At 40.7% G+C, this 14,628-nt stretch overlaps 1 protein-coding gene across 4 annotated transcripts; it reads right to left on the minus strand.

Annotated features, from left to right (window-relative positions):
- Nucleotides 1-395: 395 nt before the first annotated feature.
- Nucleotides 396-6,791, minus strand: LOC115788522 (uncharacterized). Of its 4 annotated transcripts, XM_030741578.1 has the most exons (15): nucleotides 6,747-6,791; nucleotides 5,917-6,349; nucleotides 5,681-5,786; nucleotides 4,708-4,925; nucleotides 3,786-3,917; nucleotides 3,430-3,597; nucleotides 3,032-3,169; nucleotides 2,758-2,869; nucleotides 2,603-2,683; nucleotides 2,315-2,495; nucleotides 2,137-2,223; nucleotides 1,939-1,977; nucleotides 1,649-1,835; nucleotides 1,160-1,344; nucleotides 396-1,045 (listed from the first exon to the last, which is right to left on the minus strand). In XM_030741578.1, exons 2-8 carry the CDS (start codon nucleotides 6,343-6,345, stop codon nucleotides 2,840-2,842), a joined length of 1,221 nt encoding a protein of 406 aa, XP_030597438.1. In that variant the 5' UTR covers nucleotides 6,346-6,349; nucleotides 6,747-6,791; the 3' UTR covers nucleotides 396-1,045; nucleotides 1,160-1,344; nucleotides 1,649-1,835; nucleotides 1,939-1,977; nucleotides 2,137-2,223; nucleotides 2,315-2,495; nucleotides 2,603-2,683; nucleotides 2,758-2,839. The 4 variants fall into 4 exon arrangements, with proteins under 4 accessions (XP_030597438.1, XP_030597437.1, XP_030597434.1 ...); XM_030741577.1 differs by having other exon boundaries at nucleotides 1,724-1,835; nucleotides 2,758-3,169; XM_030741574.1 differs by having other exon boundaries at nucleotides 2,758-3,169.
- Nucleotides 6,792-14,628: the final 7,837 nt, after the last annotated feature.

Genomic DNA, 14,628 nt, shown 5'->3' on the forward strand with positions numbered 1-14,628 from the left:
TTCAACAGAACACAGTTGGCAGTGTGATGTTCCTGTCACTTTTTGCTTAAAGGTCATGTGTTGTTGTCATATGCCAACTTTGTCATATGACAATTAGTCCAGTAAATTCTACATTTCACCTACAGGACTCACCATAACCCACTGCATGCCGACCATACCTACCAACTCCATCTACCTCAATATATGTTAGGCAGGTTTTTAAGCAATGTGACCATTAATGTCAAATTTAACTGTTACAAATTTACTACAAGTCCACTATATCAAAATTGAAAGCTACAATGTACATCTTCAGTGATTTGAAGTACAACTATATTGACATCAAATTCACATTCATGTTTCTCCCATAAAACATTTTTGACACAACAAAATATCTTGCTGCATTATTTATTTCTCAAATACAACAAATGCATTTATAACTTTGGCCAGTGAAATCAAACAGATGTCTTTTACCAGGGTGACAGCTGCTCATGTCTAACACAAAATAGAACAAATGCAAGTTCTGTAGACCTGCATCAGTGTGGTTTCTGCTGTCTGAACATGGCATTACTTAGGCACAAGATCTTCATTATCATGACAATATTCACTATTAATTGACATAAATATCATCACCACCACCACTGACAATATTGTCTTCATCATCCTCATCTTCATCCTCACCCTCATCATTGTCATTGTCATTGTGACTGTCACAATACAGTAAAACATGCAGATCAGGTGACACGACTGTCTGAGACACAGAATTAGACTCTGACAGGTAAGCATGTGAAGGCGGAGCAACAGTTGGAATATGATGCTGAAACATCATCATAGCATTATACAGTTTCCTTTCCAACAGCATAATCCTGTGAACAAGAACAGCTTTGGAGCCAGGGTCCTTAGTGTTGTTTATCGATGAATGCAAGTAAGCATGTTGCTGGTGGAGGTGTTGAATGACACTGTCCATCTCCCGCTGAAGCAGGAGCTTTTCCTCAGCTGCTCTGGTCTTTAAATGCAACGCATCAATGGCTCGCCTTTTCAGGGCCCTTGGAATATTGCCTTCTTCTGTCTGAAAGAAATTAGAAGAAAACTTGGGCACTTTAGTACAACAAAGTAGCACAAATAACAGAATGTAAAAAGTAATTATAAATTGACTGGTCACCAGCATTCGAAATATACCCACTTGTTCATCAAGGCATGCGTATAAGGGCAAGGAGACATCACACACATCTTGAAATTCTACTTGTGATGGGAAGATGGTGGACTGAGGTGGCCACTGCAGACTGTTGTACTCCATTACCGTCTTCTTCAGTCTCCTGTTACAGCTGTTTACTTGCTTGGACAGCCTTATAGCAATTCCTTGTCCATCTGTAACAAAGTATAAAAAAAATGACATTTACATAGACCCAAAAACCAAAACCCACAATACTTTAAATTGACATAGCTCTGTGTCTTGCATAATAAAAGGCCTAGATAATGCAAGTTTATAGACCGGCCAATCCACTGAGAACTGTTTTAGGTGAATATGACACCCAGATATTTTTATTAACACAGGAAACACATTTCTCTATGTGAGAAGGAAAACAATGTGTTCTTGTCAATATCAAAAGATAGATCATTATAATGTCCAAAACAAATATAAATAAAAGCAAAATAAACCAAGTAATTGTACCAGGATATTTTCTTTTGAGGTTCAGTAGAGTGACCCTCTCCATTGCTTCATTTCGTGCTCGCAGTATCAGCTGACCTCTGACTTCCTGGTCAAGCTCTCTCAGTGTTGACTGGAAAATCAAATCTGAATGACTCCATCTTCTTGTAATATGATATTGTTTTCAATAGTTTGAAGAGCGCTCTCCAGCCTAAACACAATAAGCACAAAAAAACAAAACATCATGGTGCTGTTTCCAATCATGGTACCCTTTGTGTCACTTGGAATGATACACATCAACACAGCTAACTTACTGTGTCTCATCTGCAGTGGGTGAATCCTGGGTCAGGGATCTATATTTGAAAATGCACATGAAAAACTGACATTTTAGGGTCGTATAGTCCATATAGGTTTGCACAACTTCAAACTTGTATATTTAAAGTTCTAAAATGTGAACTCTCGTGGATGGAAATACTTACAACTAGAAACATATTCTGTAAAAGCAGGCTCACCTGCTGCCTCTTTCAGGACTGCAGAAATCTCCTCAGCAAGACTGGTGACCTTCTCAGCTTTGTCCCATCTCTGAAGGAGCTGCACTTCTATAAGAAGAATTGACAGCTCTACAGTTTGTCTCAGTTTGAGTCGTTAGTAGTCATTTCATTTCAACAGCAAATACAGAAATATATTCACCTAAATCTGCTGATTTTCTCCTCCCATAATGCAATAGTGCATCAGTCAGAAGGTCAAGCCGATGGGATGGAGTCATCTCTTTTGTGACTCGTGAAAATCTTCTCAGAAAGGACCATAACCTCTCCATGCCTTCTCCATCTGTTAGTCCGAACCCATGAAGCCTTCGTGTGCTGTACATGATCTGTGATTAACAGACACTCTCATAGTGCATGGCTGTATACTGTACAGCAGTTTCAGCGTATGAAGTGAATAATGTATGTGTATGGACGTAGGATGACATGTTAATACCTGGCACTGCAGTTTATGCTCATAAACATGAAACGCTGGTACAGCCAGGGAAATACCTTGTGGTACTCCTTCTCCGTTTTTCTGATGAACACAAAACAGTGTGTTATTAGTAACATTTTGTTTTCCTTGTGCCATACTGTAAAGAAGATACTCACATGCATATGTGAGGACAGCACACATGCAATGTCGTATATGAAATGCAGATCGATGTTCTTGCTCTGGTATCTTTTCACCAGCTCACTGATGATATACACTGGATATGCTAGCCTGTTTTTAAAAACAGCACAAACAAAAATGAGTCTTTGATCATCCTAATGGTTGCCATTTAATAAGTGAAAATCAAACCAGAAGAACAATTTTGGGAAACATTTGGGGATTTAACATGTTTGACAATAGGTCAGTGACTTCAGCACTGATTAATAAACTCACCGTTCTCCATGAGTCATGTTCAAAAAACATTAATGGTATTTCATGACGACATGCAGCTCCAAATACACCAGTTACATCTAGTATTTTTTGCTGGTTTTGGGACCGAAGTAAATTTCCAGCTTTGAAGTTGCTACAGTCCTAATTAAAAGAAGAAATATATGTCCTCAGTCAAGTTATAATTATTGTTATAAGATACAGATCATCTCAAAGAAACTTCTACTCCACATGTGCACACACAGAAAAATCTCTCTTTTCACAAACAGATTTTAAATGTTACATGTTACGTAACACATTAATTTCAAAATATTAAAAAAATAAATTAAAAAAAAACTTTTTTGTGGATAACACCTCAGTACTGATACAGCAGTGACAGGAAGAATGATTCAAGATTTACTCACCTCAGCTGGTTTGGAGCTATCAGGATGTGATGAGAGATATTCCTCGACATCTGCGTCCTTCACAAACATGCTGTTACCGTGCAAGGGTTCAGCCGCACTTGTTCCAGAACTTCTTTTTCTTACAAGGCCAAAGTTGGCATCCATGGTCACGATCATTGTGCCATCAGTCTGAAACAGAAACATCAAAAATCATAGATGCTTCTGATTTGTCACTGATGGAAGCAAATCATCAAATGAGGGGATTGTGTAGAATTTGGATGGGATCAGAAAGCCCAACACGAGTCACATTCATTGCAAAAGACCTTTATATGAATACTTTTCAAATTATGATATGAATTTCTATAACTAGTTCCAACCTTTGGACATGCTGGGCATACTGCCCCATCATCAAATAGGCTACGAAGACCAGCTAAGCTTCTGCGTCTGGAGATGTAGTGATGAAACTGGGAAATTGATTCTCCCACCAGAGCTCTGTACAGCATGTTAACCTACAGTAGAAACAGTAAAAGTGCTTGAAAATGTTTCTTTTCTCAGATGAAAAGCTGAGAAAGCAAAGCAAAGCAAGTGGGCAGCAGAATATTAAAGACTATTTACAAAATCATCAACTGTCTTACCAAGGTAATAATGCTTTAATGGTTTGGTTAATATGATCAATATGGAACTATGACATTGAGCAGCTGCCATAACTGCAACACCACCAAGGAAATAAAGTAAAGGAAATGCTTTACACTTTTGTTCTGTGTCCCAAACTAGTCTCTATATGTGAATATTTTTGAGTAACCAATCAAATTTTAAATCCACAATTAACTGTAAACTTATGTTGAAAACTGCAATATTATTATAGTAGAAATTTTCTGTTTTGTTATATAAACACAAACAACTATAGTGAAACAGGCAGTAACAATATGCATGATTAATTAGTATTACATTATGAAAATCATTTGAGAACACCTGCGAGAATGATGACCATAAATCCACTCCAGTTAATATAAGAGTATGACTGTGAATTATGCAGAACACTAGGACTCTTCAGTCTGAAACATATTTAAATACACAGAAATGTTGTGATTCTTGTTAAGTTGTATGATCAGCATTATGTTCTACTTTGGAATCACAATCTTTTGTCCTCATTTGCTTGATTAACTGCTGACATAACCTGCTCTTTAATGAAGGAACGAAAATCTCATTTTTGTTACAGAAACAGCAATTTATAATAATCTCTGATATACAGAAACAGAATTATTGCTCAAATATCAGGTTAAAATTGTGTAACATTACCTCAGGAAATGTCAGATTGTTTTTCCATCGTAAAGTGTTGCAAAATCCCTCAACAGAGACCTGACACTCTAAAGACAGATGATGAAACAGCTCAAGGAGAGCTACTGAGAAGGCTGTCTGAGGCTTGTCCGGTGTTGCAGGCCAAAGCCCATACTTTAACAGGGTGCAAGCTTCGGGTTCACATAAACAAAAAGCAACTCTAGAGTTGCACAGCTGACCTACCAAAAAGAAGGAAAGATAAAATGTCAATCAGGTTTTTTTTTATTACCCTCCTAAGACCATGGGAACATTAAATGTTGTCTTGCTTCATTCTATTCCCATTCTATACTTCATTCTGGCAAATAATGCATTATAATTTATGCATTGCTGACTTTATTTTGTTATGCTGTAAAATAAGTCTATGATCCCTATATGAGGACTTCTTTTGGCTGTTCCCTTTAGAGGTCTCCACAGCAGATTATCGACCTCTACCTCACCCTGTTCCCAGCATCCTCCTCTGTCACACCAACCCTCTGCATGTCCTCCTCCACTACATCCATGAATCTCCTCCGAGGTCTTCCTCTTTTCCTCCTGCCAGGCAACTCCATCTTCAACATCCTTTTTCCAAAATATCCACCCTCCCTCCTCTGCACATGTCCAAACCATCTCAGCCTCACATCTCAAACTTTGTCTCCAAACCTGAGTTGTCCTTCTGATTTACTCAGTACTAATCCTTTCCATCCTGTTCACTGGCAGCACTTATAAATAAAAACAAGAAATAACAGTTCAAAGATATACTTACCTTTTCAACTTATTACAAAAATACTAATTCCAACTATTTTGGCGAAATAGAAAATACATCCTAAACAAGACCTCAGGTTTTTATGAAGGTGATACAGTCTTTATGTGTGCATCCATATTTAACTGACATATATATTATTTGAAAATTATATTAAAACTGTACAATGTTACATAATAAATCTTAGGAACAAACCTGTGTTTACAAAAATGTTCACGTCTCTTGTGTACACTCCATGGGTGATGTGATCATCTGGTAAATGCAGCACTAACTCAAGCCAAGCTGCCTCATAGTGGGTTCTCTAAGAGTGGCAAGAAAAATGACAAAGAAGACAAACATCATAAGAATTCTTTTTTAAAGCTATTAAGAACTTGCTTAATAAATTAGAATTCATACTATAAATTAATATACATTTGTGAATAAGTACTTACATTCCATTTCTCTGGAAGGTGCAGAGAATTCATGTGTGTTTTCCTAATGCAATTTTTGCAAAATACGCCAGTACTGCTGCATTCCAGACACCGATATTCTCCATTTTCCTTGCAAACAATGCAAATGTTTGTGGATGGTGCTGAGGATTTATATGACACTTGCAAAATTTGATCTTTCAGTGAATCCCACAGGCTGGCCTCTTTTCTCTTTGCCTTACTGTATGCCGTCTCTTCATCAAAAGTGTTGCAAGTTATGTCATCCGTGTTTTCAGCCAAAGGTGTGACTGGTTTGGGTGTGCCAGTCTGACCTAAGCTGGGAGGCGAGGAGCTCTTTTGTAGATATGAAAATTTCACGCCTCCACCAATAGTTTTCCGTTTTATTTTTATCTGGTTTGTCCTGAAGCGGACACTGTTCCTGAATTTGGCCATGATACTAAAGTGGGAGAGAAAAGAAAAAAATAGGGACTGAAAAAAAGACAAGCAAGTAGAGGCAGATAAACTCAAATGCAGTCACACTGACAAACAGATAAGCAGATTTTTCAGTTACTGTGTAAACTGGACAGACATATAAACAGACAAAATAACACAAATGAATAACACTTTTGCTATGGAAAGTATCAAATCAAGGAAGACAATAGGTTCATACAGTACATGAGCTACTAGCTACAACCAACTGCACAGCAGCCATTTTTACATTATCGTGTATAAATACAGAAATAGAAGAACACGGCCTTGATTAATGTAATTTGTAACACCTGTGTTTAAGGACAACATCATCATAATATAAATTACTGCAGTAACTTTCCAAACACATTTTGGTTCAGACACACCTGCAATGCCGGGGTCCTCTAACCGGATGTTATGTAAAAGACGAGAAATAAAGACTTCCGGGTTTGAACCGGAAGCCTTTATTAAGTTCATTGATTATCAGTGATTAGAATGGTGGACATGAACCGACTGAGCCGGTGTTGTGCCAAAAAGTGATCGTCTGCCAAAAACTAATTTCCGGTATTTGTCAAAAAAAAAAAAAAAAAAAAAAAGAAAAGACTGCCTGTATTTAAATGGCTGAAAATGACTTGTTGACCTATAATCTGTGAAACGTGTCAAACATATCTCTCATCAGTGATATCAGGTCACTTTGAGCGAGAAACAGCATTTCTATCACAAGTTAGAAGCTGCAATCAGTTTTTGCCAAAGTGACTTTTATTTTTTATCAAGGTAAAAACTGTCATTGGCATTAAAAATGACTTTTAAAACAGAAATCTGGCACAGAAGGCTGCAGAAATTGCAACAAATATAACACCACAGTCAGGCCCGGATTAAGGTGGGTCTGGGCCCCGGGGCAAGGAGATTGCAAGGCCCCCCCCTCCCCCCCTCCCGCTCCGAGCCCATACCAACCCACCCCCCCCAACACACACTCCCCTACAAAAGTCTCTTTCTGCTCTTCCTTCGTGCAAAATCATCTACCAACTCATCAAAGTTCAGCTGTTGCGCAAACTGTGATTCAATTGCAAGAAGTGAGAGGGAGTTCAGACGATTTTGGGTCATTTTCATCCTGAGCTCATTTTTTATTCGAGCCATTCTGGAGAATGACCGTTCCCCTTCACAGTTCGTAATTGGCAGAGTCAAGAACAGTCGAAGTTGCCATATCCTGTAGCCCAGGGGCCCTTTGATTGCTGTCCCCCTAGGCGCTCTAGTCGCCGTACCGCATAGCCCAGGGGCCCTTTGATTGTTGTTTCCTGTGGCACAGGGGCCCTATGGTTGCCATATCCTGTGGCTCAGGGGCCCTTTGATAGCCGTCCCCCGTGGCCCAGGGGCCCTCTGATTGCCGTCCCCCGTGGCCCAGGGGCCCTCTGGTTGCCATATCCCATGGTTCAGGGGCCCTTTGCCATCCCCCGTGGCCCAGGGGCCCTCTGATTGCCGTCCTCCGTGGCCTAGGGGCCCTCTGGTTGCTGTACGACATGGCCCAGGGGCCCTCTGGTTCCTATGTCCTGTGGCCGAGGGCCCTCTGACTGCTGTCACTCCCCCCAGCCCATTTCAGTTAACCCTTATAGACTAAAGAAGTACAACTAAAGAAGATCCTAGAATAGAGGGCTCTATCGCAATCAGCATCGACATCGGTATCTGGATTGTTGTTGGGCCCCCCCCTGGGCCCCCTGGATCCATGGGCCCCGGGGCGCCAGCCCCACTCGCCCGGCCGGTAATACGGCCCTGACCACAGTTCGATAAAGATATTTTAAGTGGCCACAACGCACCGGATTGATTATAATGTAGGTACAATAACAGACTCCTAAAGATTCTTGCAAAACAGGTTATTTCTTCATTTTATATATAAGCCCTTCATAAATCATGCTGACTGCACTCTATTTACCAATATGGCGAACGGGCAGACGATCGCTTTTTGGCACAACACCAGCTAGAAGGTGCAGGATAGCCTGTCTGAACTATACTTATGGAAGTAATACAGCAGTAACAAACAATTTCCAGGCTGCACTAGCATAAAAATACTAAGGTTTGAACACATTTTGTTTATGATAACCGTTTCTGTTAATGACAAAATAATGTTAAAAGAGGCTAAATGCACATTTTGGTGGTTACCTGCCATGCCCCGGGCCCTGTTCCGGTGTGACGTGAACTGGAGTGGATGTCTGGAGTGGATCTGGATTCATCGTAGTCCCTCCCAGCAGCCAGCTACCGATTTAATTAGTGATAATCGCTTAGTAGGTGCAGGAGGGCCAGTCTGAACTACACTTATGGGACTGATAATTGTTAATAACGTCCATTTAATGGACTGATAACATTCGAATCGGGTGCACCCGGCACCCGATGGTGAAAACCAGCAGAGTCAGCGTGTTTCTGACCGTCCCAGCAATGTGTATAACAGCGATGTGCAAGTCTTGCACTTACATGTTCTTTTATGTTGACAGTTGTTATGGAAACACCGCAATTGTGTACAGTTGTTCTAATTACAGATATAATGAGCACGGGAAACAATAAAATGTTACATGATAGCAATGAGTTTATCTCTGCACAGTCTACTTTTCAGAAAGCATTTTTGTTGTAGATTATTTTTAAAAATGAACATAGAAACATAAACAGTTCAGATACAATACCCTCTAAATCTTCCTGGACTGGACAAAAGACATGTTGTGGAAGAGAGACAAATTAATAATTCAGAGTGGGGTATAAATAGAGTGAAAAGAAATGAATGAAAAAAAAACAGTGCATTATAGGAACCCCCCAGCAGCCTAGCAGCATAACTAAGGGATGGTTCAGGGTCACCTGATCCAGCCCTAACTATAAGCTTGATCAAAAAGGAAAGTTTTAAGCCTAATCTTAAAAATAGAGAGGGTGTCTGTCTCCTGAATCCAAGTTGGAAGCTGGTTCCACAGAAGAGGGGCCTGAAAGCTGAAGGCTCTGCCTCCCATTCTACTCTTAAGTATCCGAGGAACCACAAGTAAGCCAGCAGTCTGAGAGCGAAGTGCTCTGTTGGGGTGATACAGGACTATGAGGTCTTTGAGATAAGATGGGGCCTGATTATTCAAGACCTTGTATGTGAGGAGAAGGATTTTAAATTCTATTCTAGATTTAACAGGGAGCCAATGAAGAGAAGCCAATATGGGAGAAATCTGCTCTCTCTTTCTAGTCCCTGTCAGTACTCTAGCTGCAGCATTTTGGATCAGCTGAAGGCTTTTCAGGGAGCTTTTAGGACAGCCTGATAATAATGAATTACAATAGTCCAGCCTAGAAGTAATAATAATCAGACATTTTAGAACAAAGTTTTAAGATATTACAAACATGAATGGATCACAGAAGCACGTGAACGTTTCTCAGACATTTCACAACTAGATTGTCTGCATAATACTAAACCCAAAAAAGGTGGTTAACAATATTAATTGTATAATATTCTCCTTTTTCCACTGAGTTAAAACATCATAAATAAATATTGGCATATCATCAGTTCAGATCGCTCTCTTAAATCTAGGTTTGTTTATAAGAGACCTCCTAATCTGGGAAACGACTTAGATAGCTCCCGCCTCCCGCTCCAAAAAAACTGGTATTTATCGCTGCAGGCATTGCACTCAATGCAGTTTCACTCACAAAACCAAAATCTTCCATCACCCATGATCAGGTAAACTACTGAATAAAGGGCATCATTACATGTCAAACTACTAACGTCATATACATGCTTAACCACACAGGCATTTAAGCATATATATGCTTAAATGCCTGTGTGATTTGGCTTACGTTGGCAAAACCACACGACAGTTGAAAAGCAGAATATCAGAACATTGCTCGAACATCCGTAATCATGACACTAAAAGCTCGGTTGCAATTCATTTTACTCAGACTGCATACAAGAATCAAGAAGACTTTATTGTCATATATATGTAAACATATAATGAAAACATATAATGAAATTTGCATTCCAGAACACCCATCCAAGAAATACAAAAAAACAGAAACAAACAGGGGGGACAGGTGTCCTGAGGTCATGCAGCTGACTCGCAGCGCTACCTTTAGCAGAAGAACAGAAAGAGATACACTGGGATAGGTAGGTTCAAAAAAATCATCTCGTACTGTATTCATTATAAACACCGTACGAGGTTCCAAAAAACACCTCAGCAAAAGCATATTTGCACATTTAAAGCCAGGATAGCAATATGGTGGGTAAGGTCAGGTCAGGAGGAGATGCAGACGGAGACGAGAGGGTGGGGGCATTGTGGAGCCAGATGCCAGCTCCTAGCCAAAACAGTTCGCTGATAGTGATGGAAGTTCATCAGTGGCCGTGGTACACCAGATCCAGCTTCACAAATGGTAAATGGACTAGTTCTTATATAGCGCTTTTCTACTCAGATATGAGCACTCAAAGCGCTTATACAACACGTTCACATTTACCCCATGCACACGCATTCATACAAGCACTTCCATGATTAATTAATTAAGCTAAGTGCTTTAATCGTCTAACATTCACTCACATTCATACTCCGACGGAACGGTCGGAGAGCAACTTGGGGTTAAGTATCTTGCCCAAGGATACATTGGCACACAGCCTGCAGTAGCCAGGAATTGAACCACTGACCTTCCAATCAGTAGGTGACCTGCTCTACCTACTGAGCTACAGCCACCCCTGATCACAGAGAGGGCTGAGGGGGAGAGCGACCGTCACACATAGGCCTGGAGAGATATGATTACCAGCCCAAGGCCGGCTAGGGAGCCGAATTCCTGATAATGCAGATGTTGTTTTGGAACAGGCTGCTTGTTTTTTTCCAACAGCCTTCAGTCTCACTGGGGAACCCATTCAGTAATCCAATATTCCAAATTCATTTGTTACCGTCCTCACCGTGCAGAACCGAACCTTACCTTCTCAATGTACCTTCTCTACATTACTGTGGTATAGAAGCCATTAAACCATCATGGCATGGTGGCAATATTAATTCCCTCTTACTTAAGAGAGAAGCCTATTGGATATATACCCTCAACACCTTATCTCCCTCCAGTCTCAATGAAGAATTTGATTTGAGACCCTTTTTGTTATTTTCTCTTTTTAATACTTGGTCATTTATATTTAAAACATGTCAAATTTCACAAAGCTCAGGTTAAAGTGCACTTTGATCAATTTCCCTACATCGCTTTGGTACCCCCCCCCCCCCTTGTGCGGCGCCCCTATGAATTGCATATAGTGTATACCCACTTACCCACAGGTCATATAAACACACTAATGAGTGAAGAACATCACTTATGTTGGCATTTCTAATAAACTGGAGCTCATACAATGAAAAGAGATGCTTGTCACAGTTTAGTTGCTCATATTTTCTCTTCCTGTAGGAGAGATGATCCACAGTAATGTTCATTGATTACAGATTTAATGAGGTTTATGTGACTAAAGTCAAATTTATGATAAATATAATAAATATTATATATAATAAAACTATAAAGGCTGCAGCCACACAAACTAAGGACACTGTTAATGCAAACTGAATTATAGTAAACCTTATATCCACTTTGATCATTTTAATATGGCTGTTAATCATCATTTATTGTTAGTCTTACACACATAGAAGTGCAGATCAGGTTACATTAACCTTATATGACCACAGTGCATCAGAATAAACACTGATGTGGGATCAGTCTCAGTCTGGTTCACTGTCGTCTCTGCCTCTGTTTGTCTCTCAGGTGTTCACACTTTACAGCTGATGGTTGGCTGTGAGTGGGATGATGAGACAGATGAAGTGACTGGATATGACCAGTTTGGTTATGATGGAGAGGACTTCATATCACTTGACCTGAAGACACAGACATGGATCGCTCCTAATCAGCAGGCTCTCATCACCAAACATAAGTTGGACAGGAGCAAAGCTGATTCAGCCAGGATTAAGAACTACTGCACCCAGATTTGTCCTGAGTGGCTGAAGAAGTATGTGAACTTTGGGAGGAGCTCTTTAATAAGAACAGGTAAAATCACAGACTTACTGTGATAATTTCCCCTTTGCGGGACAATAAAGGCTGTTTCTTCTTCTTCTTCTTCTTCTTCTTCTTCTTCTTCTTCTTCTTCTTCTTCTTCTTCTTCTTCTTCTTCTTCTTCTTCTTCTTCTTCTTCTTCTTCTTCTTCTTCTTCTTCTTCTTCTTCTTCTTCTTCTTCTTCTTCTTCTTCTTCTTCTTCTTCTTCTTCTTCTTCTAATTGGCCTCATTTTTATTATGTAATGCAACTTAATAATGACCAAGTTTAGCATGTTTCCTCTCTGTCACTGTCTCATGTATTTTTCACCAGTTAATTTATAAAACAGGCGTTGTATTACTAGCATCTAAACTGCCTGTAAATTCATGCATTGTCTATGGTACGAATGTTTTACCTTGATACCCTCCCCCTTTCACACGCGGTCTTTAAAAGCCGTGGTCGATTGTTGTAAGGTCATATATTTTCACAACACAGACTCTGGGGCGAGAATATGGCGTTTTACGACTCTTCTGACCAGACAAACCTGGACAAACAAAGTACAAACAGTACAGTCAGTGAAAACTCTGAAGTCTCTGAATACTGCATCCCTACATCTGAAAAACGGTATGATGTTGACGATGCGTCTGTCTGGAATGACTCGCCTCCGCAACCCTGGACTATTGAACCCAGCGAGGATGATGAGGAAGATTTGTGGCATTTTAATCCTTCACCAGTCATCGATACAACAGAGTGGTCCTGGCATCCTTTCGTCGGACCACAGAAAACATCTGACCCTCAGCCACTTAAGTCTGAAGATGTCATGACAGACAATCCTAACCAGCCACGCAGCGAGGTAAAGAATTCAGCGGGTATCATCGGGTCCACGGGTAATGAGAAAACGTCTGTCCCCGAACCGCTTAAGGAATCGTCATGTGATCTGCCCTGTTGAAGCGGCCCACAGACAGCAATATGCCCCTGTTCGTGGTGCGACCCAAACTTCCACATACGTCGCCGTCGTATCCACACCAACAAGAACAATGGATGGGATTTCGGTGTAGCTGCAATGTTAGACATCCCACGTAACCGTATCATGGCTGAGGAGAAAGCATCTGAACCTGAGCCGCTCTGGATTCAGGATGAGGCCATACCCTATGTACCTGAATGGTGGACCCCCTCAAACACCACATCAGTTTGAGACAACCTGTAACATTACAGTAACAAGCATTTTACGAGAAAATTGATTGTTTGATACGCCTATGTGTATAAATCATTTGATGTCTGTCATGTTGTGAGGAACGACACCAGAGATCGCAGTCAAGGAGGAGCCTCCATCTTTTATTCCACCATAGCCACGTCTCACAACAACCCCAAAACCAACTTCTTCTTCTCCTTGTCTGACCCTCTTCAGTTCCTAGTGCCCCCAGTGGCCATACAACCGAACTACCGTAACTCTAGATATACAATAGAAACTAATATCATGACATCTCCCCCTTTTCAAAGTTGAACATAGCAAGATCCCTAACCTCAACAAATTAGCTCACCATCTTAAACGGTCCATTTCTCTAACGTCAATTACTTGCTCTTTACCGTTTTTTTTTTTTTTTTTTTTTTTTAAAGGGATGTCACATTTCTTTCAAGCCTAACAACACTTAACTGTTTCTTTCGAACATAACGGCTCAGTTTCCAGAAGAACAGCTTTACACACAACATAACTTTTCTGTTCCATTCTTTTTTTTTTTTTTTTTTTTTTTTTTCGCAGTCAAACCATATGTGAGATGATGCGGGACATCACAGGGGTAGACTGCCCTCAGCCCCAATAGGGATTATTATGCCCTTTTGAACTTTTTAGTCTCTGAATCTAAGAGGCAGTTTTACTTCACGGCCCCTGGATGTCGTTCTCACAGGAGTAGACGGTGAAAGGGGAGGCCCTGGGGAAGGGCCTGCTGCTGACCGGTTCATCAGTGGTTCCGATGGAGTAGCCACATCCATAGCTGGGGGTCTGCAGTCCTGCTGTAGCACTGTGGGCTCAGTGCTATGTTGCTCTGCAGGAGTTTCTGTCCCAGGAACCACCTGAAGGTGACGCCTGTTGCGACGCGCCACGTTCCCGTTAGCCATCTCCACCAGGTAGGATCTCGGCTCTTTGGATCTGCTGATGACCTTGGCAGGTGTTGTCCACCCTTTTTCCCCATCAAGCTTCACTGTAACGTTTTGACCAGGGTGAATTTGAGGAAGTGTACGTGCTGAATGTCTGCGGTTGTAGAAGAATCTGTAAG

The sequence above is a fragment of the Archocentrus centrarchus genome, chromosome 11 (assembly GCF_007364275.1).
Source record: "Archocentrus centrarchus isolate MPI-CPG fArcCen1 chromosome 11, fArcCen1, whole genome shotgun sequence".
NCBI classification, from domain to species: domain Eukaryota; kingdom Metazoa; phylum Chordata; class Actinopteri; order Cichliformes; family Cichlidae; genus Archocentrus; species Archocentrus centrarchus.